Source organism: Prionailurus viverrinus, unplaced genomic scaffold (genome assembly GCF_022837055.1).
Source record: "Prionailurus viverrinus isolate Anna unplaced genomic scaffold, UM_Priviv_1.0 scaffold_45, whole genome shotgun sequence".
Classification (NCBI taxonomy): Eukaryota; Metazoa; Chordata; class Mammalia; order Carnivora; family Felidae; genus Prionailurus; species Prionailurus viverrinus.
Window position 1 is genome coordinate 2,356,540 of NW_025927610.1, and position 23,545 is coordinate 2,380,084.

A 23,545-nucleotide genomic window follows, 5' to 3' on the forward strand; every position below is an offset into this window, starting at 1 on the left:
CAGCACGCCCGCCGCCCGGACCAGGTCTCCCTCCTCGAGGGCCACAGAGGCGAGCGCGCTCTTTGCCAGGGTCCGTAGCCGGCGCCCCAGGAAGGGGGCTCAGGCAGGCTGCCGCCCTCCCTGGAGCCCTGACACAGCTGAGGCGGCAGGCAGCGGTGCAGGGCACCTGCACCCCGTGAGGGAGCCCTCCTGGAACTGAAGAGATCTCGCTCCAGCCAGCTGTGAAGTGTAAACTCACATGTGCCCGGTACCCCCACGTGCCAGCCACCCGAACACGCACACAAGCCGGTGACACATCCCCACTCACAACGCGAAGGAGGCTGAGGAACTTATGGCCGCACAGCTGGTATCAAGGGTGGAACGGGGGGCTACAGAGGTGGGGTCTCGGGACTCTCCCCACATGGCTTGTGTGCCAGCTGCAGAAAGGCCACGGTCACAAACATTTACTGTCCACAGGCAGCAAAGCCACAACAAATGATTTTCTAGAAACACCTTCTATCTTGGGCTCTAGTCACTGGGTGCACGAGCTTCTTCGGCACAGGCCACTACTTGTGACCGAGGCCTTCTGAAGTTGACGCTGGCCCAGGGCCCGCAGCCAGGAAGAGGCGACTCTCCGTTCCAACACTTACCACGACAGAGTCATTGTGAGTCAGGTCAACAACCACAGGCTCTAAAGATTCACAGGTCAGGTCCACTATTTCGTCTCCAGCTTCAAAACAAAGCATTTTAACAAGCATTAGGAGAAAAGTAAAGGCACACCGCTCTAAGCATGAAATGATTACAGGTATAAACCTGTGCTAAACCCTACCAAAGGACAGAATGCAGCAGAGGTGACAGCCAATGAATGCCCTTCCAGAATGTTGCTGAGTGGCACTGTGTAGTTTTTACGACTGCACCGAGGGGTGAGGTCTGTGTGCACGCACACCTTTATCCCTGAGGCCTCCCCTGCCACACAACCAGGCCTCTGTGTCCCCACCGGCCCCTGCACAGGGGAGGGGCAGTGACCTACCCAGCAGTGCTGGGGACATGTGGGGACAGGACCAGGCATGCTCACCGCAGGACCTTTCTCTTTGGGATGGACCCACCCACAGACCTTGTCGGGCTCAGCCACACCCCCCCATCAGTTACGTTTTCATCTCCATTTAGCTCTCAAGTGGGACAAAGGAGGTATTTACTGATCTGCTAGCACCCCAATACACCAAAATGGGCTGGGCCCGTTCCGCAGCTTGCCCTTGAGCCCTAGGATACATGGCAGTGTCCAGGTGAGCACAGGACAAAGTGGGAAAAGACATGTGCCAAACAGCAGCATTTCTGTGCGGCAGGAAGGAGCAAATGGCAGAGGACAACTTCCATTTATATAAACTAAAAAAAGAAGATTTAGGATCATTTTTGCTTCTATTGTTACAGCACTAAGAAGCATGGGAGTAGGATTTTTAGAAGTATTTGTTTGGGGACAGTAACTTGTGATGCATTTAGTATACTCCAACTTGCTTTATTTTCTTATATTAAGAAGTTTCACAGGAATAAAGACCACAATATATGGTTGTGCCCAATGTAATTTTTACAAAATGATCTTTCTATAAGTTTTTTAATGTTTATTTATTTTTGAGAGAGAGAGAGAGAGAGAGAGAGAGAGAGAGAGAGAGAGAGAGAGAAAAGGAGTGGGGAAGGAGCAGAGAGAGGGAGACACAGAATCTGAAGCAGGCTCCAGGCTCTGAGCTGTCAGCACTGAGCCCAACTCAGGGCTCGAGCTCATGAACTGTGAGATCATGACCTGAGCTGAAGTTGGACGCTTAACCGACTAAGCCCCCCAGATGCCCCTGACCTCCTCCTTTTTAAAGAACAGCCCACATACTGATACGCTCTCGGTCACAGAACCGTTTCTGTGTTGATGGACACAATCTATGGCTCCATAAATAGAAGCCGGACTCCAACGGGCAGCTTGTGCACACGGCCCTGTGCACATGCTGAGGTGGCCTGCGGTGAGGGGAGGGCTGGGCCAAATAGCAGTCAAGCCTGAGACCCCGAGCCCCTAGAGACCACTCATGTGCTCAGTGTCCCGATCGAGGAGCCTTCAGCGCTAGCCTCTCCTGAATGATGGCAGAGTTCAGATGCAGGGGCATCAACTTTGGGACAGAGGGGAGGGGATGGCAGGGGGGCCAGGGTCTCAGCCTCCAGGCTTTTAGGAATTCACAGAAGTGAAACTCAGGAGCCACAGAGACGATACTGAGAATTTCACTTCTCTGAAGGGCCCATGAAATGTATCTCAAGACAAGCTGCTTCTCTTTACATGTCAGTTTTCAAGCTTCGCAGTCACTAAATCAACCTTAACACATGCAGAGCACAGGGACTCAACTCAGGCCACTGGCCGTCCCCCTCAGTAGGCAGAAGGGGGGAAAAGATCAATCTGGCCTCTGCCTATACCAGCCCACTCCAACACAGGCAGCTGTCAACAGATCTGCCTTCTTGGGAAATTCTGTATCTCAAAGAGAAAGAGAAAAGGAAATCGGAGAACCTCACGAGGCAGAGCAAATTGGAGATGCAGTTTCGAGTCGAAAAGCTGGGCCCAGGGCCGTCTCACCCCCCTGCACGTTCCCAGAAGGTCAGCCCTGCCGAGAGGCTGTCGGAACCCGTGGAGGCCTTCGGATACCGCACAAAGCAGTTCTTGATCCAGTGCGCTTCCGGTTTTGAGCCGCGGCTCAAGTGGCGGAGTCCAGGGTCGCGTGGGTCTTACAGACACACGGACAGAAGCTAACCCTCGTACAGCAAGCGTTCTCTCACAAGCACTGATCTCCGTGACCTCGCGGACAACTGTACGAGCGGTACCAGGAGCACCCCATTTCGGAGGGGGCAGCGGAGGCACGCACAGGCGGTGTGGCTCCCACCAGGCCCCACAGCTGGGAGGCGGCAGTGCTGTGCTCACCCACGCACACCGTCCCCCACCAGCACCCCCCACCCCGCCCCCGGTCACGGCGTCCCTGGCCATCTTACCGCTTTCCACAAGTTCTATGGGCTCCGCTTCCAAGGCCATCTCAGGGGTGGACGCTGCCTCCCGAGTTCGCTTCTGGGCTTGTCTAGAATTTACTGTCCCACCACGACGCTTTCTCTGAGGGTAACCCAGGGAAAGAAACAGTCGCATGAGCTCTGGCTGCTGACACAATTTCCATAACAAGAATAAAAGGCCAACATGGGAATGGCTCAACTCATCAGGAAGAGTAGGAGGCCAGTGAGCCAGCCTGAGGTGGGGGTCCTTTCAAAACCTGACATTCCTATCACTGAATATTTAGAGAGAGATAATACCAAACACATAGTGAATATGAATTCTACAAAGTAAAACTTCTGTTATATCAAACTCTTGGTCTATCCAAAGTACATGCCACACCACTCTATAGAAGCCTCTGATCTAGGTCAAGGCTTAGCCAGAAATCCCTCCTTTTAACCAAAAAAAGTCACAAAACTATCTTCCTCGGATTTGTGTTTGGTCCCATTGAGCCCTCTTTGTTTTTTCAACCCAAAGGCCCTCAGTTTCCCACATTTCTATCTACTGTGGAAACTGGGTCTTTTCTTTCAAAAACCTTTAACCTTTAGAGTACTATTCAGTGTGGTTTACACCCCAACAATCACCCCCAGAGCTCAAAGAATCAAAGTTCCCAGTGGCTGCCCAAGAGCCCTGCCTTCCGGAAAGCTCAGGCTCTTGGCTGGCCTAGCTGCAGTCCATACTCTCTGAACCAGCCTTCTTCTCAGACACATCCTTGAGCGCTGGCTTACCAGTAAGCTCCAGCTTTTCTGACCTGGGTGGCCCTGAAAGACAGGATGAGAACATGCCCTATACAGCCTGCCTTCCTCAAAAGAGATAGAACTTTTCACCTGACCCTGTCACCTTGTGTTCCCACCCTGCATGGCCCTAACCAATCCTGGCTCCCTGTGTTTTGCGTTCTAACCGGCACTGGGCCCACTATGCTTCAAAATGGGTGAGCTGGGGCAGTCTAAACTTCCTCCTCCCCAGTACCAGCCTTGCTGAGCTGGCACACAGATCAGGTGACAGAGTGCGCAAAGTACTGAGCACAGACACCAGACGCCAACAATACCCTAACTGCTTACGTACCTTACTAAGCATTCTGTCTCTGGAAACTCTGGATGGACCTGACACTGTTGGTGAGATCTGCACAAGACCTAAGGGAACCCATCACTGGGCCCAACGCTCACTGGCTAGGCAACAGAGAGATGTCTGATTCTTGCTGGGTTCCAACGGCTCCTCAGTAGCAAATGGCAGCTTGAGGAGAGTCAGAAATCAGATTTGGGTTTAGCAATTTTCAGTGGATCTGAGGAGCCATCCCCAGGAGGGCCCGGAGACAAGCCACTGCAATAGTTCAAAATTCTCCAGCGAGGAGTTGTTCTGCCCCTCAAGGGAGCTGACACCCTGGCCTCAGTGGAGTCTACAGGCTTCCCCAGCGGCCACCAGAACACCCAGGGCTGCTTCGTGCCTCTTTCTCTCTGAAGTTGCCCTTGCATTTTCCTTCCTCTGGAAAGAGCCCAGTATTTCTCAGCAGATGCTGGTAAACAGAACCCCCGTGCCCCTCTGCAGCTACCTGTATGGTTTCTGGTCTCCACCGACGGAGGCGGGCAGCAGCCATGGGCCCTGGCCAAGGTCGAGGTGATGGAAAGAACCTATCGTGGCTACTGCCGCAATGTGCACGCTCAACGCTCCCCCGCCCCACCCTACACCCCACAGCGGTCCTCTTCCCTGGCAGCTCTTCAAGCCCCTCTGTGCCTGGGCTACCCATTCCTCCCCTCTTCACTCGGCCAGTTCTCACACAGCTTTCAGAACCTATGCAGATGGCACCTCCATGACGAGGAGACCTCTCATCCCGCCAGCACGACCACATCAGGACCGACCCCTTGTAGGGCTCCCACCTCCTCCTCCAATCGCCCTCACCAGCAGGCAGGCAGCAGGTGGACATCAGCTCAGGGCCAGTCTCAAGAACCCCACGACATTTGCAGAGATCCTCCACTCTGTCCTATTACTCTCATCGTGGCTCTCCCCCTCCTGGCGAGCAGAGAGGCTCAGCCTCCAGTTTAAACTGATCACCTAAGTTATTTACACCGTTCCAAGGGAAGTTTAACCAACTTCTTCACACAATCACAGAAGAGACTATCTATATTGCTCTGTCTGTCCAGATCCTGCCTGGGCAAGGTGTGGGCTTCATAGAGGAGGCAGCCAGGCTTAGGACATTGGTTTCTCAACAAGGGAGGGGCAGTGACAATCTGCAGGTAAGGGACCCAGGTGGGAAGTCACGTCTGCCTTTTAGGAGGGTAGGCCAGGGAAACAAAGGCCCTTTTGTGTGTAAATACCAAAAGGGCTTGGAGCATACTAGGGACTGGGAGTGGCCAGGAGGAGATGGACATTGGGGGAGGGGCAGCAAAAGGAATCTACAGGATTTCTACTACTGTTCACCCTGGGAGCTGTGGTTGTCTCATCCCGCCCCCACATTCATAGCGCCTCTGGAACCTGCAAAGAGAATACGAGGCTGTCTTTTCACATCTGGTCCACCTGATATGAATTTAGTATCTCAGAAAACAACTGGGTTGAGTTTAGATCAGATGAGCAGCTTTGTCAGCGGGGAATAAACTGCAGAGGGGGACTTTTCAGGGAATCTTCTCTGAAGCTCCAGGGGCTCCGGGTGACCCTTGCTTCCACTAAACCAGCACTGCTTCTGAGTCTGATCAAAGCTCTGAACAGTCATAATGCTGACTTACCAACTTAGGTCACTGAGTGTAAGAAAACTCTGACAAGAGATCATTACCATTATGCCCACACTGGACCAAGAACTACACAAGGGAAGGAAACTGAAGGGAAATGGAAAACTGGGTTGTAAACGATTAAATAAACCAGAGCCCTGGTACAATTCCCACCCCCCACCCCCACTATTACTTCTCAGTCTTGTCTTCAGGACCCCACCCAAGACAACGGACTCCCCAAGACGAGTAGGCTGCACAGCTGCCAGAAGTCCAGCACACATTCTTTTGAGAACAAGGGTTACTCATAGGCGCCTTTATGCTACTTCCGTTGATGTGTCATAAGGAATGAGGCAGTTGCTCAGCCTTGAAAATAAAATTAAAGAAAAAAAAATAAATAAATAAAATAAAATTCACGTGCTGTGAAAACTCACCGTACTCATGGTGCCCTTTGGCTCCACCCTCCAGAGAAGGATGGGACCTGTGCAGAGCTGGCAGGGAAGGCGACAACTTCTCACACCCACTGGTTACTCATCCTCTTGCTAGTATGGCCATTTGCAGCCAGATATATTCCCGGTATCTCCAAGTCCTGAAAATCAAAGATATCAAGGTGGTGGTACGTGCTGCCGCCTTTGTCATCAACGAACTCAGTTCGACCCTTTCCCTGAACTTTGCCGGATACTCTACGCAACTCATTTCCTTACTTGCATATTCTTAGGAAGCAAGCATTCCTTTTTTTTTTAATGTTTATTTTGAGAGGAAGAGAATGCACACCAGTGTGCACCAGTGGGGCGGGGGCAGGGGGGGGGAGAGAGAGAGAGAGAGAGAGAGAGAGAAGGAGGGAGGGGAAGGAGAGAGAGAGAAGGAGGGAGGGAGAATACCAAGCAGGCTCTGTGCTGTCAGCTCAGAGCCTGACCCGGGGTTCTGATCCCATGACACGTGAGATCATGACCTGAGCTGAAATCAAGAGCCTGATGCTTAACGGATTGAGCCCCCAGGCGCCCAGGAAGCAAGCATCCTCATAGAGTACTGGGGGCTCCATCATGCCAAAGTCTGAGACCAGACCCATGTGCTACTGCCTGCTCTCCTTTCTGGCTGCTGAAACCCTTCCTGAGTCCTGTGCTGGCTGCTGTGAAAAGGAAAGAGAATCAGAACCACCACACATGACCTCACGGACGCCTTGCACCCAGGAAGGCACGGAGCTTCTGAGGCCAGAGTGAAGCCTTTCCACAACTTCACTGTCGCCCTCTGGAGGTGCTGATAGTTTAGGACACGAGAGCCACCTGCTGGGATTCATCCTGCATGCCTAGCTGAGACTTCTGTCGTTGGCAGCAGCTGAATGGGGAAGAACCAAGAAACTGTGGGCTGGGAAGCTAAGCGGGAGGTTCCAGGAAAAGCAGAGAAACAGCAAGTGAAGGGGCTGCTAGAGGCTGCTAGGATTTCATTCAGGGCCCTTCCACTGGGAGGCAAGGGAGCAAAGAGAAGCAAAAACATGGAGTCTGAGGCCAAGAGTCATCAAGGTTTAAGGGGGCAAAAAGCCAGCTTCTAGTGGGGGAAGCCCTGAGCTCAGGGCAAGGCTGAGGGACGCGGGGAGAATCCAACCAAAGAGGAGGCTCTGTGGTGGCCCACCCTGGGCCAGAGTGGTCCAGACAAGGACAGGGGTCCTCAAACTTGAGCCTGCCCCTGCCTCACCCGGAAGGCTTCTGAAACCAGAGTCTCTGATTCAACAGGTCTGGGATGGGGCCCAAAATTTTGCATTCCTGCCAAGTTCTGAGGCAGTGCTAATGGTGCTGCTTCAGAGGCCGCACCACAGGAACGACTGGACGAGGAAAAGGCCTTGCAGGTGGAAACACCGAGGCAGCGGGAACCACACGACCGCTCTCTAATCTGTCCTACCTCCTAACAGGTCTCCCATCAGCACCTCCTAAGACACACAGCTGGCTGCAGCAGTGGGGAGCACATCTGCAGACCCAGGCAGCCTGGATTGGTCAGGTGCTTCCAAAGCCCCCCTCGTACCTTGGGCAAAGCACCAAACTTCGTGCCCTGTTTAACTATGAAACAGAGCAGCGCCTCCTGCAACGGGTGTTCGAGGATCCCAGGGGCTAATGGGACTCATCTGCCGCCCCCCGCCCCTCTCTACACCTCGTCTCCCCACCTCGCTCAATGGTCAGTATGGCCCCTGCCCTGGGAACACAGCAGCGAACAGACCCAGGCATCAGCTCCCCGCTGGGGGGTGGGGGCACGCTGGCACTGGCGACGGCTCAGGTGTAACTGAGGTATACGAGCCAGGTGTAAAGAAACACAGGACAAGGACAGATCAGAGGTTTCTCAGCAGCCACCCCACCCCGGGTGTTTTCAACAGAAGCCCCGTTGGAGGAACTGCCCAGCCGGCTGAGCCTTTCTCTACTACCTGGTGATCTGCATCTGCCCACGTCCAACTCCCTGGCACCTCATTATCCACTCTGATCCCGGCTGGCCTAGAGGGGTAGCGTCCTCACCGTCACTCTGCGGGGAGACGTGCAGCTGGCACGCAGCATGACCGCTCCTGACGGCACCCCCCCTCAGATGGCCCCCACGCTTCCCAAAGCAACACCTGGCCCAGTAAAGGTAAACCTCGGCTGACATTGCGTTCAGGGCAGAGGCTCTGGCTGGGAGGAAGAGTGCCCTCCTGGTCTGAGCAGAGGGGGAGGCGCCCCAATGGCCTCCAGGGACTCACAAGACCGCCGCACTTTCTGGATTCGAACACATCTGCGTATGTTTCAGATCCTGAGGAGGAGCTTACGTCCGGGGGTACACCATGATGCAGCTGTTTGGGGGGGAAGTCACCTACGTCATGGTGGGTCTCAGAATTGAGAAGAATCTTTGATAAAAACGTCACTGACAGGCAAGGAGGGAGATCTGCCTGCTGAGCGACGGCAAATAAAGTAAAGCCCGCACCTGGGCTATTCCCTAAGCCTCTTGCCTCCCACTTGGTTACTTTTTAGACTTGCAAGGATGGTCAAGACCTGTCCTACGGGCTGCCCCAGAGGCACCCCCACCCCCTTGGCCTGCACGCCCCCTCTACTCTCTGAAACCACCTCCCACAGCCCCAGCCCAGCAGTTCATTTCCAATCTCTCCGCTTCTTTTGGAAGAACAGTGTTCAGAGAGCATAGGGAGTTGGAAGGCTGGCCTTCGGGAAATCCACCAGAGAACGGAGGGCACCCAACAGACCAGAGTGCAGGTGTGGAAGTGTACTGTCTGGACGGGGAAGGCAGGGCTCACAGGAAGGTAGCCTCCACAGCCTACAAAGTGTTCTGGATCCTGCAGGTGATAGACGCCATCAGAATAAAAGTGAGACTAACAACAGCTGAAGCCCAGACGTTACTTCTAACGTGTGCAAACCACTGTGCTTTCCAAACACAGTTTCTGTAACGGTCCCATCACCCAACAAGGGGGAAGGTGCTCCTGAGGTTACTGTTTTACACATGAGAGAGCTAAGGATGGTCAGGGATTAAGCAACCTGCCCCAAATCCACAACCACCAAACAGCAGCCTGGATTTAAACCAGGACAGTGTGACACCAGAACCTACACTGTTAAATAAATACCATGCCAGAACCAGGTGTCTTTGATTCTAGAAATAATCTGGAAAATGGATGATGTTTTCCAGGTTTTCGAATTCATTATATCCAGAAACAAAGTCCTTCCAACAATACCAGCACCCCAAGTCAGCAGACGGCCCACGGTCCTTCGGTTCCCAAGGCAGACCGTGAAGTCATTCACATGCCCTCACTCGACTAAGTGCTGTGAGGGCAGGACACTGTCTGTCTACTCTGTACCCAGCCTGATCCCTTGTGCAAAGTGGAGTGGTTAATGGTGTCCCTGCCACTAAGACAAGACGGGGGTAGCGCATGACACTGGGCATGGCCAGGAAGGCCAGATGCCAGGAGTTCCTAAAGCTCTGATAGGAGGGTAAGGACCACACATACAAAGGGATGTAGCTGGTTACTTGGCAGGAGTGAGGCCATAAAACTGAACCAGGGAAGGGAGAAAAGAAACAGGAGTTGACGGTACACAGTTTTAGTTTCAGAAATGCTGGATGTGGGATATCCAGGTAGAAAGGTCCAAGGCAGCTGAAAAAACTCAGGAGAGATAACTGGAGTGGAGGTAGAGGTTTCAGACTGTGTTTAAACCTGTAAACACAGGGAGTCAGGTAGAGCAAGAGCCTATAAGCAGAATAAAAAGTCAGAAACAAAGCTTGGAGAGAAGCCGGAGGCATCAGACAAAGCCTGTGTTCCAGGGAGGAAGCAGCAGTCAACAGGCCAGGCGACAGGAAGGTGCTCACCGGTGACCAAGCAAGTGGAGGCCCAAAGTGACAGGAGTTACTCTAGAAACAAACCAGGCGGGGGCGGATGTGCAGAAGGGGAGAAGAATGCCTCAGGCAGGGACTGTGTGGGTGGCTGTAGAGGGCAGAAGACAGCAAGGGTGAACGGACCCATCATGACTCGCCTCTTAACCCACAGCTCAAGGGCAGGACAACCGAGGCTTTTCCATAGAGAGCTGCATTTAAAGATCCTGTCACCCATGTGCTCTGAGGGCCAGTGGGAGGCTGAACCAGTCAGAAGCAGACAGAGAGGAGGTAAGGAGACTTAAGATCCCCAGGCAAGAAGAAAGCTGTGTGGCTTGGAGGTGGTGGGTGGGAGACAGGACAGCCTGACGGGAGGGAGCTATCGAGGCCAGTACAGACTGAAGGCTCTACTCATTCTGTCCTTATTAGAGATGCATTTTTTTCCCATGAAGTCATCACTGACACTTCAGAGAATGACACCCCCCCCATTCTAGTGGGAGTGACACACGTGACCGCGTACCCGATATACGTCTAAAGACAAAATGGCTACAAACAGCCAGGCAGGCAGGAAGCAGTCAGTGTGAGACCAGACCTGGTCCTCCCATGCCAAGAAAGGGAGAGTCCACAGAGGAGGGGCGGGCCAGGGGTGCACCAGAGACCCAAGTGTAGGCCCACAGGGTGCCCAAGGGAGATCTAGGGATGAGCAGCTCTGTGCAGCCCAGGGTGTGGGAGCCCTCCTTCATACCACCAGGCAGCAGAGGCTGGCACAATTACCCACAGACATCGGAGACCTAACTCTCCTGGCGGGTGCCACAAGTGCCAGGCCATCTTGGTTCTTCGGTGGCTCCTTGTGCATTTTTCTACGGGGAGACGATGTGCAGGCGCATCGGGCCACTCATTCTGTGCGCCAACTACAAGCTGCTCTCACTGTAAACTCCTAAATGGCTATGAGACACACACGCAGTCTCCTGTGGGTATGAATGAGCCAGCCAGGGCAACCTCTTTATGCTGGCGTGGTACAAGCAGAGAGAAAGCAGCACAAATCCTACAGGATTTCATCAGGGAAACACCCATTTATCAGTGACTAATCGGGTACTGGCTAGTACCAACTGTCTACTTCATATCTCCCCTTTTAAAACCATAAACATATCATTGCCGTGTTATTTTAAGTATTTCCATAAATGGAATTCCAAAAGCAGAACTACGTATGGAACATGTGTTAAAAATCAAGAATGTTTTAAAGAGCATTGTGTACTAACCAACAGCTTTTGTAATTTTGTAAAGAATGTAAAAAATACCCAAGGCCATTGGCAACATACCAGTGCCCAGCACAGCCTGCCCTCTTGGGGGACTGAGCCTGAGCACTAAAAGTTGCCAATAACTGGGGCGCCTGGGTGGCTCAGTATGTCAAGCCTCCGATTCTTGGTTTCAGCTCAGGTCATGATCTCATGGTTTGTGAGTTCCAGCACTGACAGCCCGGAGCCTGCTTGGGATTGTCTCCCTGTCTCTCTGCCCTTCCCCGACTCCCTCTCTCTCAAAAAAAGTAAAAAAAAACAAAAAAAAAACCCTGCCAATAACTTTCATTTCAAAGCTTTTTTTTTTTTTAATTTTGTTTAATGTTTATTTTTGAGAGAGAGAGAGACAGACAGACAGACAAAGCATGAGCAGGGAAGGGGCAAAGAGAGGGAGACACAGAATCTGAAGCAGGCTCCAGGCTCTGAGCTGTCAGCACAGAGGCCGATGCAGGGCTCAAACCCATGAACCGTTAGATGACCTGAGCTGAAGTTGGACACTCAACCGACTAAGCCACCCATGCGCCCCTCAAAGCTTGTAAGCGAGCTCTACCCCCAATGTGGGGCTTGATCTCATGACCCTGAGATCAAGAGTCACATGCTTTACCCACTGAGTCAGCCAGGAGCACCCCCCCCCCCCAATTTTTTAAATGGAACCTTGATGACACTGTCACATCAGCAATTGGGCCTCAGTACTTAAGAAAAATATTCGCCTCGGCTGGTTAAGTGTCTGCCTCTTAATTTTGGTCAGGTCATGATCTCGAGGGTCATTTCATTTCCAGAAAAGACTTGCTTGGCAGGATGTAGCTAGTCACTCCTGCTTAGGCTTAGAGCAGGCTGAAAAGCCAGCACAGAGGTAATGGGGCAGACCTCTCCCAGTTATTTATTCCTAAAGGAGGCTTAGGGGCCTTGACCACTGGTCTCCCCTGGGGGTTTTGCAGGAGTTAGATGAAAGGATGTGACAGAAAGAGAAAGCATCACACTAGGCTTGGAGAGACAGTAGCTGCTCTTTCCAAATGTATTTTATTACCCTGATGAAGTCATCACCAGCAATCATCAAAGTCTCAGAGGCCTGAAAGGAGCATTAGCACCAAGGACCATCACACCTGCCTGGTGATGTCACCAAGGGAACTTCTTTCCTTTTCTCCTAACAGGACCCCTCAAGGACAGCCTTTTGCTTCTACTAGACAAAAAGAAAAAAAGAACAGCTGTCTGGATATAGAGATGGTCTACTTTTGTGATTCAAGCCTCCAGATGCAAAAATCCAAAATTAAGAGTGAACTTCAGTTTTTTGAAAATCTATGAAGAAACATCAATAAAGAGATTATTGAGCTTTCAAAATAAAATCCAGACACAGGCTCCAATGAACAATGAAGGCATGCTCAGTAAAAGAAGACACAAAAGGGCAAATAATGTATAATTCCCCTTCTATGAGGCCCTGAGAGCCATCAAATTCAGCAACAGAGAATAAGTAGAAAGGTGATTGCCAGGGAAGGGAGGGAGGGGGAACAGGAAGTTACTATTTAATGAATACATGAGTTTCTCTCTGGAAAGAGGAGAAACTTCTGCAGACAGATGGCAGTTGATGGTTGCACAACAGCGTGATGTACTTAATGCCAATGAACACCTGAAAGTGGTTCAAATAATTCACATTATAAAAGATATATTTAACCACAACAACAAAAAAAATTAAAGATAAACTTTACACAATACTCTTTTTCTAGACCCTTTGACAGGGTTTAGTCCGTCACTCAGAGGCACTCTGCGGTGGACACAGCCCCAGAAACATCTGTAAGGAATTTGCCTCTAGCAGGACCCTGCGCCTCTCCCATCCAGGCCTGGGACCTCCAGGACACACCTAGGACCCAAACACAGCCAGTGTAGACCGTGGCTCCTCCTCTTCTCCAACAAGCTGTTCCTACAAATTTTTCTATAGCTTTACCTGCAGGATTTTGAACAATTCCCCCACAAACACTAGGTTGACCTTTCTGTTGATGAAACCCCTGGGCATGGGGACACCTTCATTCCCCGATAGCCATGGCTGATGAGGTTGTTACCAGTGATTGGTCAGGAAGATATTCACAGCTGGGAAGATATTAAAAAATACCACATCCAGCCAACTCCTTTGTAGAAGGGTTACTACTCTGGGACGGCAAAGAAGAGAAGCTAAGTGGCTTCTCCACTGATGACCCCTAACCCAGTTTTCTTTCAGGCCATGGTGGCCTGGTGATGCAGATAAAGGCAATTCCCGGAGGCCACGAGCAAGGGTTCATAACAAAGGAAACCCAAGGGGCCCCTGGGTGGCTCATTTCTTTATTTCAGCTCAGGTCATGAGCTCACGGTTCATGAGATCAAGCCCTATGTCGGGCCCTGCATGGATAGTACAGTGGATGGAGCCTGGTTGGGATTCTCTCTCCCTCTCTCTCTCTCTCTCTCTCTCTCTCTGCCCCTCCCCTGCTCACACACATGCTCTCTCTAAATAAATAAATAAGCTTTAAAAAAACAACAACAAAAAGAAACCTAAGGATCTATGGATCTATCCTTCCCGAGGTCGAAAAGATACCAGAGGCCCATAGAGCGTATCAACCTCAGGTGCTGAGGCCATCAACAACTTCCCATTTTTCCCCAGGATCAGGGTCACTGTGGCCATGAAACTCACAGAGGCAGGCGTGCTAGGCCTGTGTGGATGGTGCCTGAACACAGAGCCTGCCAGAAAAAGCCAGCTAGAAGGCTTAGATGCTTCTACTGAATCCTGAACTAATATCCAGTCGAGAAGAGGGTGTGTGAGGAACGAATCTAGTACTAAAAAAAGGGCTAAGGTACAGGTCCTGAAGGGGGGCGGGGGTATCGTCAGAAGCTTACAAATTTGATTCTTTGGCTTATACCTGTAGCAGGGAGCAGAGGAGCAGTGCCCACTGAGGGAACTCCTTTACTGCATACGCGGGCTGGTCTCAAATAGCACTGCCCCTCTCCTCCGCGAGCTCCTCAGCACAAGTCCTTCCCTTCCACTCAAGGCAGATGCAGCTGTGGGTTGGCTAATGAATGGATGCATGCTGTCACCAAAGAGCTAGCCAAACTCAATCCTCGAGAGACACTAATCTTGGTAGTGGGATCCCATAAACCTGGGTTTATGAGCAGAGGAAGCCCTAATCCAGACCCTCCTCAACTCTCCTTCAACACTCTCCCTAGGAAGTAAAATAGGAAGTCAACAGTCCTTGGCCTCCAGGACAAATGTGGCACCTGGGATGCTTCATTAGAACAGCAAAGCACCCAACTAATAGATCCAATGCTCTAATATAGATGGAAAAGGGGTCAGGGAAAGTTAAAAGGCTTCACATGGTAGCTTAAAACACAAAACACCCAAAAAACTACCAGGCTCCAAAAGATCCAAGAAGACTGCAAATATTCCCAATCACATCCATCACCTTCACAGAGCCAACCTCCCTTCCCCAACTCACCACTAACCTTTGTGGCCTCATCTGAAGTTACAGACGTGTGTATTTCTAAAATATACCACACAATACAAAAAACTGCACAGCTTATGGGGGGAAAATGAAATTAAGGGTACAACTAAAAAAACCTTGTCAGTGTCACATGCACACAAAAGTTAAGAACCTAACAAAAACGGTAGCACAGCTGTACACGTTAAATGGGAAATGCACATATACAGCTATGGTACTTTACAAGGTTTACAGTGAGTTACTGGGAAGTAGGGCGAAATTTTTTAAACGTGAGATGTGCAAGGGTGTGGCTCATAACACAGTCACTGAGAAAGATGTTTGAGTAGATGTTTGAGGAGAGTGTACTATCTTCAGGCTGCGTGACTTGGTTCAGCTCAGTTCAATTTTCTGTGTTCATCTAGTATCTCTCACAGGTGAAATTACGCACATCAACTCGAATCCCGTAACGTTCAGACTGGTCCCTGAGATTTCAATCCTGTTGGATGGAACTAATCACGCTTCCAAACAAGTGTTCAAAGCACAAGTGGCTGTACTTGGCTCTGGTACCCAGGCTGTCAGTCACCTGCTGCAGGCTCTTCCGTTCAGCAGGACCATAATATGATCCATGCTCGTGGTCCTAATCTAACCGCTTCTTCTCCTGCACTCGACATGCTCAATCTGATTCCAAGTCCAATACTTACTGTCCCCTTCTCTTACCATAAACATGCTGATGAAATAAACTGTGACTTTCTTCCACTGAAATAAACTATCAAGCTCACTACATGCCTGAGAGAGAATGCCTTTGAGGTGAAAAGAGGCTGCATTTTTGAAATGGCAGAAATGGAGTCTTACACTGCAAGTAAAAATATATCAGCAGGGGTGTCTAAGTGGCTCAGTAGACTAAGTGTCTGACTTCGGCTCAGGTTATGGTTTCACGGTTTATGGGTTCCAGCCCCATGTTAGCTCTGTGCTGACAGCTCAGAGCCTGGAGCCTGCTTTAGATTCTGTGTCTCCCTCTCTCTGCCTCCCCCTGCCCCTGCTCACACTCTCTCTCAACCATAAATAAACACTAAAAAAATTTTTTTTTTTTAAATATAGTCACCATCGGGAAACAAAGACTCAAAAACACACCACCATCATGGGAAAAAAGGAAAGAACATCTCTACAAACATAATGGCTAGAAAAGGATCTCAGGTTCATGGGTTCGAGCCTCATGTTGGGTGTACAAATCACTAAAAAAATAAAATAAACATAATTTAAAAAAAATACTCCAGGGAAACCTCAGGCTCACAATTTCTCTTTTATGCAAGCAAGCTACTGATAATACTTATTTTGAAACACTTTTAGGCTTTACCTATCCTGCGTGGCACAGTATGAATAATAAACTTAACAGTTCTTGGGGCGCCTGGGTGGCGCAGTCGGTTAAGCGTCCGACTTCAGCCAGGTCACGATCTCGCGGTCCGTGAGTTCGAGCCCCACGTCGGGCTCTGGGCTGATGGCTCAGAGCCTGGAGCCTGTTTCCGATTCTTGTCTCCCTCTCTCTCTGCCCCTCCCCTGTTCATGCTCTGTCTCTCTCTGTCCCAAAAATAAATAAACGTTGAAAAAAAAAATTTTTTTTAAACTTAACAGTTTTTATTTATGCCCAAAACCTTTCCAAAGGAAATTCTGTAGTAGCTTTCTCCCACCTAACCTCACGTGTTTTCTCATCACACTTGAACTCTGACCTTGGGATGCAGCAGTATCTGTGCTCCGGGCCTTCCTTCTGAGAGGAAACCTTAAAATGCTTTGCTCTACAATTCCCAAAGCCCTGCTGAGAAACAAGCTGTTTAGGAAAGATGAGTTAGAAGAACGTACATGTGAATTATATCTTAATAATAAACAGGAGTCAGCCCCATTATATCTACGGAAGCAACCTTACCCTTCAAAGAGTCCTAATCTGAGGACAGTAAAAGATGGGGGTAAATCATTTCAAAATTACACACTGACAACATATGCACAAAGAACTCACAAAGTCATTTTTATACAGCACAAAAACCAATCACCTTGTGTATGTATTTGCGCTGAGTAGCACCTCAAATCTTTTCCAGAAATTGGTGGGAGTATAAACTACTGGACATGAGCTTTGCAACAGCTTTTTAGGTAAAGAGCCAGCGAAGAATTGCCACAACTGGCAATCCTGGGCACCAAGCTTGGTTCCCAGTCCCTACCCTGGTCCAAGCAAGCTACCCTTCTCTCGTCCTGGCTGGTCCAGAGGCCAGCAGTCTCACCGCCCTTTCTAAGCCATCCTTCTCACAGCACAGTGATTTTTCTAAAATGCAAATACAGCCATATTACTTCCCTGCTTAGGACTTAATCTGGTAATTCTTCCCACTTGGTCTTAACATAAATTCTGAATTCCTTAACTTGGGGCACACCAAAAACCTTTTGCGAGCCGGTTCCTGCTTCTACCTCCAGTCCCGTCTCTCGTACAATCTGTATTTCCACCTCAGAGAATTCCTCTCATTCCCTCAAGGGGCTGTACCCCCGAGCAGAAAGCCTGGCACACGGGAGACCTCAAAGGTGTGCTTAGAATTTTAAAGTACACATTCTCAAACGGGGTGAAAAAACTCACTCTTTTTATGTAAAGCATAAGATACACATACAGTACATAAAAAGACGTACGCTATGTAAAAAGCATTAACATTTCGTGGAGATCAATTCGGAAGACAATATATAAAAGGGGGGAGTTCACTGTAAAAAAAGATTGATAAACACCGCATTCAAGTAAGATTTTTAAATCTGATTCGGAAACTCAAGTTCAGGCAATGCAAAAACCAGCAACACATCTTTCTACTTGAATGTTCCCATTTCACCTCAAGCTCGTAGATAACACTGAACCCACTATGCCTCCCTACCCATTAAAAAAACACACCCCCCAAAAACCAAAACGATTCCCTTCGGCGTCTCTGTCCGTCATTACCGTGGTCCCCAAACTCCTAGTCACTGAACTCAAAGGCCAGTCCTGCAGCCAGGAAAACGAGGTTCCAGCCAGACCAGCTCTGCCGTCAACTAGTTCGCCGACTGTACGACCTTGGGCAGACCGCCTCAGCCTCCCCAACACTCCGGCAGCCGAAGCAGAGCGCAGGGCTGCAGAGCCGAGACCCTACATCGGGCTGCGAGAACTTGAAGCAGAACGAAGGCACGCCTGTGAATGTGGATGGGGACGGACTAGAGTAAGACAAAAGCCAAAACCTCCCCCAAACGACTACTGCGGTAAAGTCCAGGCTTCTCCCCGGACGGGTCAAAGGGTGGAAAGCGGAGTACAGGGAGTACCGCGTTTCGGGTCTCAAGCCTCACCGCGACCCGGATTACTCTCCAGGCCCCCGGGCCACCAGCGCGCCGGGGATGCGCGTGGGGGTGCAGGCGCCCGAGGGGCGGGGCCGGCCGCGGGCTTCAGCGCACGAGCGGTCCCCAGCGACCGGAAGCTGAGGACCCACGGAGCTCAGCCCCAGGTGGGCGCTCCCGAGCCCAGCCCCCGCCGCCCCCAGCCCCACGAGGCCGAGCAGGCTCCGCCACGCGGCCCGGGAGGACTGGCAGGCCCACGATGGCGGGGCGGCGGCGCGAGCACACAAAGGAGGCGGCGTCAGCGGGGAACAAAAAGCTGGCCGGGGCCTCCCCTGAACGGCCCTTGCCGCCCGGTCCGCCTCCCCGAGTGACCTTGGGCGCGTCCGCCCCCCACCCCAGCCTCGGTTTCTCCAGCTGCGCTACAACTAAACGCTGGGACCGCAGCCCGCCGGGGCGGCGGAGGCCCTCAGCGAGGCGTTCGTACGTCCGTCGCCTGCGCCGCTCCGGGCTCACGCAGCCACGCGGACAGCTGGGCGGGCTCGCGGGCTCGGGGGAGGCCCGGCCGGGCGTCCGGCCCGAGGGGGGTTGGCTGCGCTCCGGAGGGCCGCCGCGCCGAGGCCTCTGCAGGCCGCGAAGCCGTCCGAACCCCACACCCGCCCGGCTCTGGCTGGCCGCCCCCTCTCCGTGAAGCCAGGCTTACCTGGAGCGGGTCTGGCCCGGCAGCAGCCAACGCCGACGCAGTCCAGCGAAGAAGCACCTCCGGAAACCACGGAGGAGAAACCCTCCAGCAAGACGCCGCCGCCTCAGCAGCGATCCACTTCCGCTCCGGAGGCCTCGGCTCCACCCCCGGGGCGTCCCCATTGGCCGCCGCTCCTCGTACTCCCGTGGTCTACCGGTGCAGGAGGTACGTTTTCAATTCTATTGGATAAGAAAACCATCTATTACCGCTTTGAAAAGCGCTTCTTTCCGGCTCCGCCCGCGCTCGCGAGCTCAAGCTCCCGCCTTCCCGCGAGAGAGGCGATCTGCGCCCCCTCGGTGCGCAAGGCCTCTCGGGAGTTGTGGTTTGCAGAGCGGCGGCCGGTTCCGGGCCCTCTGATACGGGGCGGATGCGGCCGGCGGACGGAGCGGAGCGGAGCTGGGCGTTATTCCAGGCCAGCCGGCCCGCGGCCCGCGTACCGGGCCCACTCCCACCCCGCTTCGGGCCTCAGTTCTCTCTCCTGTGAACGCGCCCGAGCTCTCTACTATTGGCCCAAACCCGGGCCTGAATCTGCAGGAACTCCAGGGCCCTCGCGACCCGACGTGCCAGGTCGTGGGCCAGCGTCTGGTCCCAGTGTTCCCGGACTGTTTACTAGGCTGGCAGTGAAAACTGGAAGGAAGCACAGCCTGGCCCCTTTGCGGGAACCCGGAGGAGGCGCTGAACCAGGACGTCTGGGAGGGCCCCCTGGAGGAAGCGACCTCGGAGCTGGGAACTGAAAGGACTAGAAGGAAGGAGAGAGTTCTCAGAAGAGGTAGCCTGGGTGGGGAGAGAGAGGCTGACATGTCCAGGAGACTGCAGGCTACCCTTTGTGCGAGGAGCAGAGGTGGGGAGTCGGGGGTGGGGGGTGGGGGGGTAGGCAAGAGTCAGACTGTGGAGGACCCAGATGCCAGGTTGAGTCTGGATTATCCCGAGGGCAATGGGTGCGAGGAAAGGAAGGACTGCACCCCCAGAGGAGCACTCTGGCCCCCAAAGGGGCCAGGGCCCAGGCAGAGGCCTGGAGCTCCCCCCCGGGGCGTCTGGTGCAACTCGGGGGGGTTAAGAATACAGGCTCTAGACCCTTACTGCCCGAGTCTGAGTTTGAGTGCTCCGTTGTTTTAAGCACGTTTCAGACCCCTCACCTGTTACACGGGAATAGTCACTGTACAGTATCTGCCTCACAGGAAGAAGGTGGACGGTTGAAGGGCTCCACACAGACCAGCACAGGTGCATGCCAGGCCCTGAGAGGGGCTGCAGATCAGAACCCGGAGTGAAAAGCCGGTGGTGGATTCCTCGACTTCAGCTTCCAGAACTGCACTTGGACATGGATTTGGCAATAGAAAGCCTAGCTTGTCCCTCCTGTTCTGAGAGTACCCAGATCAGGTCATGGCCATCACGGGTGGTCCCTGGACACCCTCAGGCAATGAGGATGTCACTCCAAATGCCTGGGATGGACAGTTTAGTAGGAGGGGGTCTTCTCCCCGGAAGATTGAGTCATGTATGGAAATTAGGCAGATCAAAGCCAGAGCATTAATGGTTTTGTGTTGAGTTTACAAACAATCTCTGTTGTTTGATACTCATGTAATTGTAAAGGAATTTGGTATGGTAGGGTATCCAATAAGTCTGATTCTGTGTGAAACATGTTGAGTTTGAAACATATTGATTTTGATAGTGATTCTAAGTTGGAAGGTACAAGACTTTAGTTTGTGATCATAATTGGAATACTAAAGGAAATTTACAAATTTAAGATAAATGAGACCTTAATGTATCTTTAGGAATTTTTATACTTCTTTAATGTTTTTACTATTTATTTTTGAGAGCACCCACACGAGTGGGGGAGGGGCAGCGAGAGAGGGGGGCAGAGGATCCAACGCAGTCTCTGTACTGTCTGCATGGAGGCTGATGTGGTGCTCCAACAACGAACCGTGAGATCATGACCTGAGCTGAAGTTGGACGCTTAACCAACTGAGCCACCCAGGTGCCCCAGAATTTTTATTTAAAAAAAAAAAAAATTTTTTTTTCCCAACGTTTATTTATTTTTGGGACAGAGAGAGACAGAGCATGAACAGGGGAGGGGCAGAGAGAGAGGGAGACACAGAATCAGAAACAGGCTCCAGGCTCTGAGCCGTCAGCCCAGAGCCCGACGCGGGGCTCGAACTCATGGACCACGAGATCGTGACCTGGCTGAAGTCGGACGCTTAACCGACTGCGCCACCTAGGCGCCCTCAGAATTTTTAAATAATTGATAAGGCAGACAACGGAAATGCTAAAAAAAGAAGTTTAGATTCTGCACGTTAAAATGTAATTTAAAATGTTACAGGAGTGGAACCAACCATACACAGCTAATCAAAATGATAGTTATAGATTTATAGATAAGATTAGTAACTTGAATTTCACAGCCTAAAGAATAGATTGGGTTTTCTATTTGTAACTTTAATACATCAGGTAGTGTGATGCTGGGAGCATCTGTCTGGCTGGGTTGTAGAACATGTGACTCTTGATCTCAAGGCGATGAGTTTGAACCCCACACTGAACGTGGAGCCTACTTAAAAAAAGTTGGGGCGCCTGGCTGACTCAGTTGGTTAAACATCTTGACTCTTTAAATTTTTATTATGTTTTGGGGCGCCTGGGTGACGCAGTCGGTTAAGCGTCCGACTTCAGCCAGGTCACGATCTCGCGGTCCGTGAGTTCGAGCCCCGCGTCGGGCTCTGGGCTGATGGCTCAGAGCCTGGAGCCTGTTTCCGATTCTGTGTCTCCCTCTCTCTCTGCCCCTCCCCCGTTCATGCTCTGTCTCTCTCTGTCCCAAAAATAAATAAACGTTAAAAAAAAAAATTTTTTTTTAATTTTTTTATTATGTTTTACTTTAGAGAGAAAGAGAGTGCAATTGGGGAAGAGGGGCAGAGGGAGAGAGCAAGAGTCTTAAGCAGGCTTTCAGTGTGGAGCCTGATATAGAGCTTGATCCCACTACCCTGGGATCATGACCCAAGCCAAAATCAAGTTAGACACTCAACCGACTGAACCATCAAGAGTCTGACTCTTGATCTCAGTTCAGGTCTTGATCTCAGAGTCATCAGTTCAAGCCCCGTGTTTGGCTGCATGCTGGGTGCAGAGCCTACCTAAAAAAAAATCGAAATAAAATTTGAAGTTAGTGAAAAATAAATGATGTGATATTGAAAAACAAAGTTACAACAAATACCACTTTTCATGCTCAGGAGCTGCCTTCAAGTTCTCTGCAAACATCACTTGGCACTGAACTTGTGGTGTGGACATCCCTGGCTCCCTCACAGATAATGCCTGTGGCCCTGAATATTTCCAGCTTAGAGAAGAGACTGGGACCTTATTGTTTCCAAGTGCCACACAGCTAAATGTAGATTCCTGGGCATCAGACCAGCCAAATCCCCGTGGATGAGGTCTGAGAATCTGCTCGTTAACTATCTCAAAAGAACCCCAGCCCAAGTGAGTTTCAGGTACTGTCAGTGAGGGTCTTCTGGCTGTACTTATGCAGAAATTACACTGAAGCAGGATGTGAATTCCCTGGGTGGTCCACAGAGTGCTTTCTCAGCATCAGCTGGACCTGATCTCTCCTGGCTGGTCCTCTTTCCAGGGGCAGTTTGGTTCTCTCTCAAAAGAGCTCACGCAGGTAGGGGAGGCCTCGGTAAACAAAGGCCATCATCTCTGGAGGGTCGGCCAGACAGCTGTTGTTTCTGAACAAACCTCAAAGCTCAGTGCTTTGAACAAATAGGCATCCGTTGTTGCCAAGGAAGCTACAAGTTAGTGGGGGCAGGGGGAGTGTTCCGGTTCTGGCTGGCCTCACATGTCGGGTTCTGCTGGTTTGCTGGTTTGCAGGACGGGTGGGGAGGGCTTCCGCTGCGACAAGTGGCTGTCCTCATGTAGTGTCTCATCCCAGCAGGCCACCCCGGACATGCTCACAACGGGGCTGGGCAGGGTTCCAAGAGAACAGGAGGGAGCTCGGACACCACAGGAGGCCCAGCCTCAAAGCTGGCACCCTACAGGCCAAAGTGAGTCAGCCCAGACTCAGGTGCTGAGGGACACAGAGTGCCTCCTGATGGGAGGTCACAAGGCAAGGAACCTGGAGACTGGAGACATTTTGCCTTTAATCCATGACCCGAGGCCTGCCCTCAGGCTACAAACTCGGGATGGCCCAAGGCCTGTTCCCACCTGGGTTTGTATGGGGCAGGAGTCCCATGTACTCTCAAGGCAGCTCTGAGCTGCTGCCTGGTCCCAGAGGGCAGGTAAGGACCTTGGTGTGGACTGCCCACCAGCATCGCTGCCAACAGCACCACAAATGTGTTGGGCTAGCACCTCTTCCCTCTGCTCCAGGAGCCCATCTGAGAGGTGTGAAGGGCTATCCTCCCCTCCTGCCACGGTGCCTGCTCTGGGCACCCATACGGACCTTCCGCCACCCTGGGATCTGGGTCGGTAGAGCATGTTCGATTGAGGCCAGTGAGACTGGAGCAGATGTTCGCACAAGGCTTCAAGGACAGAGAACCCTCCTGAGCTGGCCACCAGGGAGAGATAATGACCCTTCTTCCTCTGGATGTTGTGAGGCTGGAGCCGCTCCCAGCCTGGAGACAGAACTCCTGCATCAGGCACATCCTGAAGGCCACCCTACCTGTGGACTGCCAGATGAGACCTAATAATTCATCCTTTGAAACTCTCGGAGCTCCTGAGGG

At 51.7% G+C, this 23,545-nt stretch overlaps 1 protein-coding gene across 3 annotated transcripts in view; it reads right to left on the reverse strand.

Moving 5' to 3' along the window:
• The window catches only part of RNF4 (ring finger protein 4), a 30,993-nt gene extending 12,018 nt beyond the window's left edge, over positions 1-18,975 (reverse strand). For 2 of the 3 annotated variants that reach the window (XM_047847238.1, XM_047847236.1), the window contains exons 1-4: positions 18,819-18,975; positions 6,171-6,325; positions 2,992-3,106; positions 630-709 (exon numbers count right to left, since the gene is read on the reverse strand). In XM_047847238.1, coding sequence (XP_047703194.1) covers positions 630-709; positions 2,992-3,106; positions 6,171-6,179 — 204 coding nt within the window. In that variant the 5' untranslated portion in view covers positions 6,180-6,325; positions 18,819-18,975. Of the gene's footprint in view, positions 1-629; positions 710-2,991; positions 3,107-6,170; positions 6,326-17,753; positions 17,901-18,818 lie in introns of those variants that run through there. The other variant, XM_047847237.1, reaches the window with a different exon arrangement.
• Between the last annotated feature and the right edge of the window lie 4,570 nt (positions 18,976-23,545).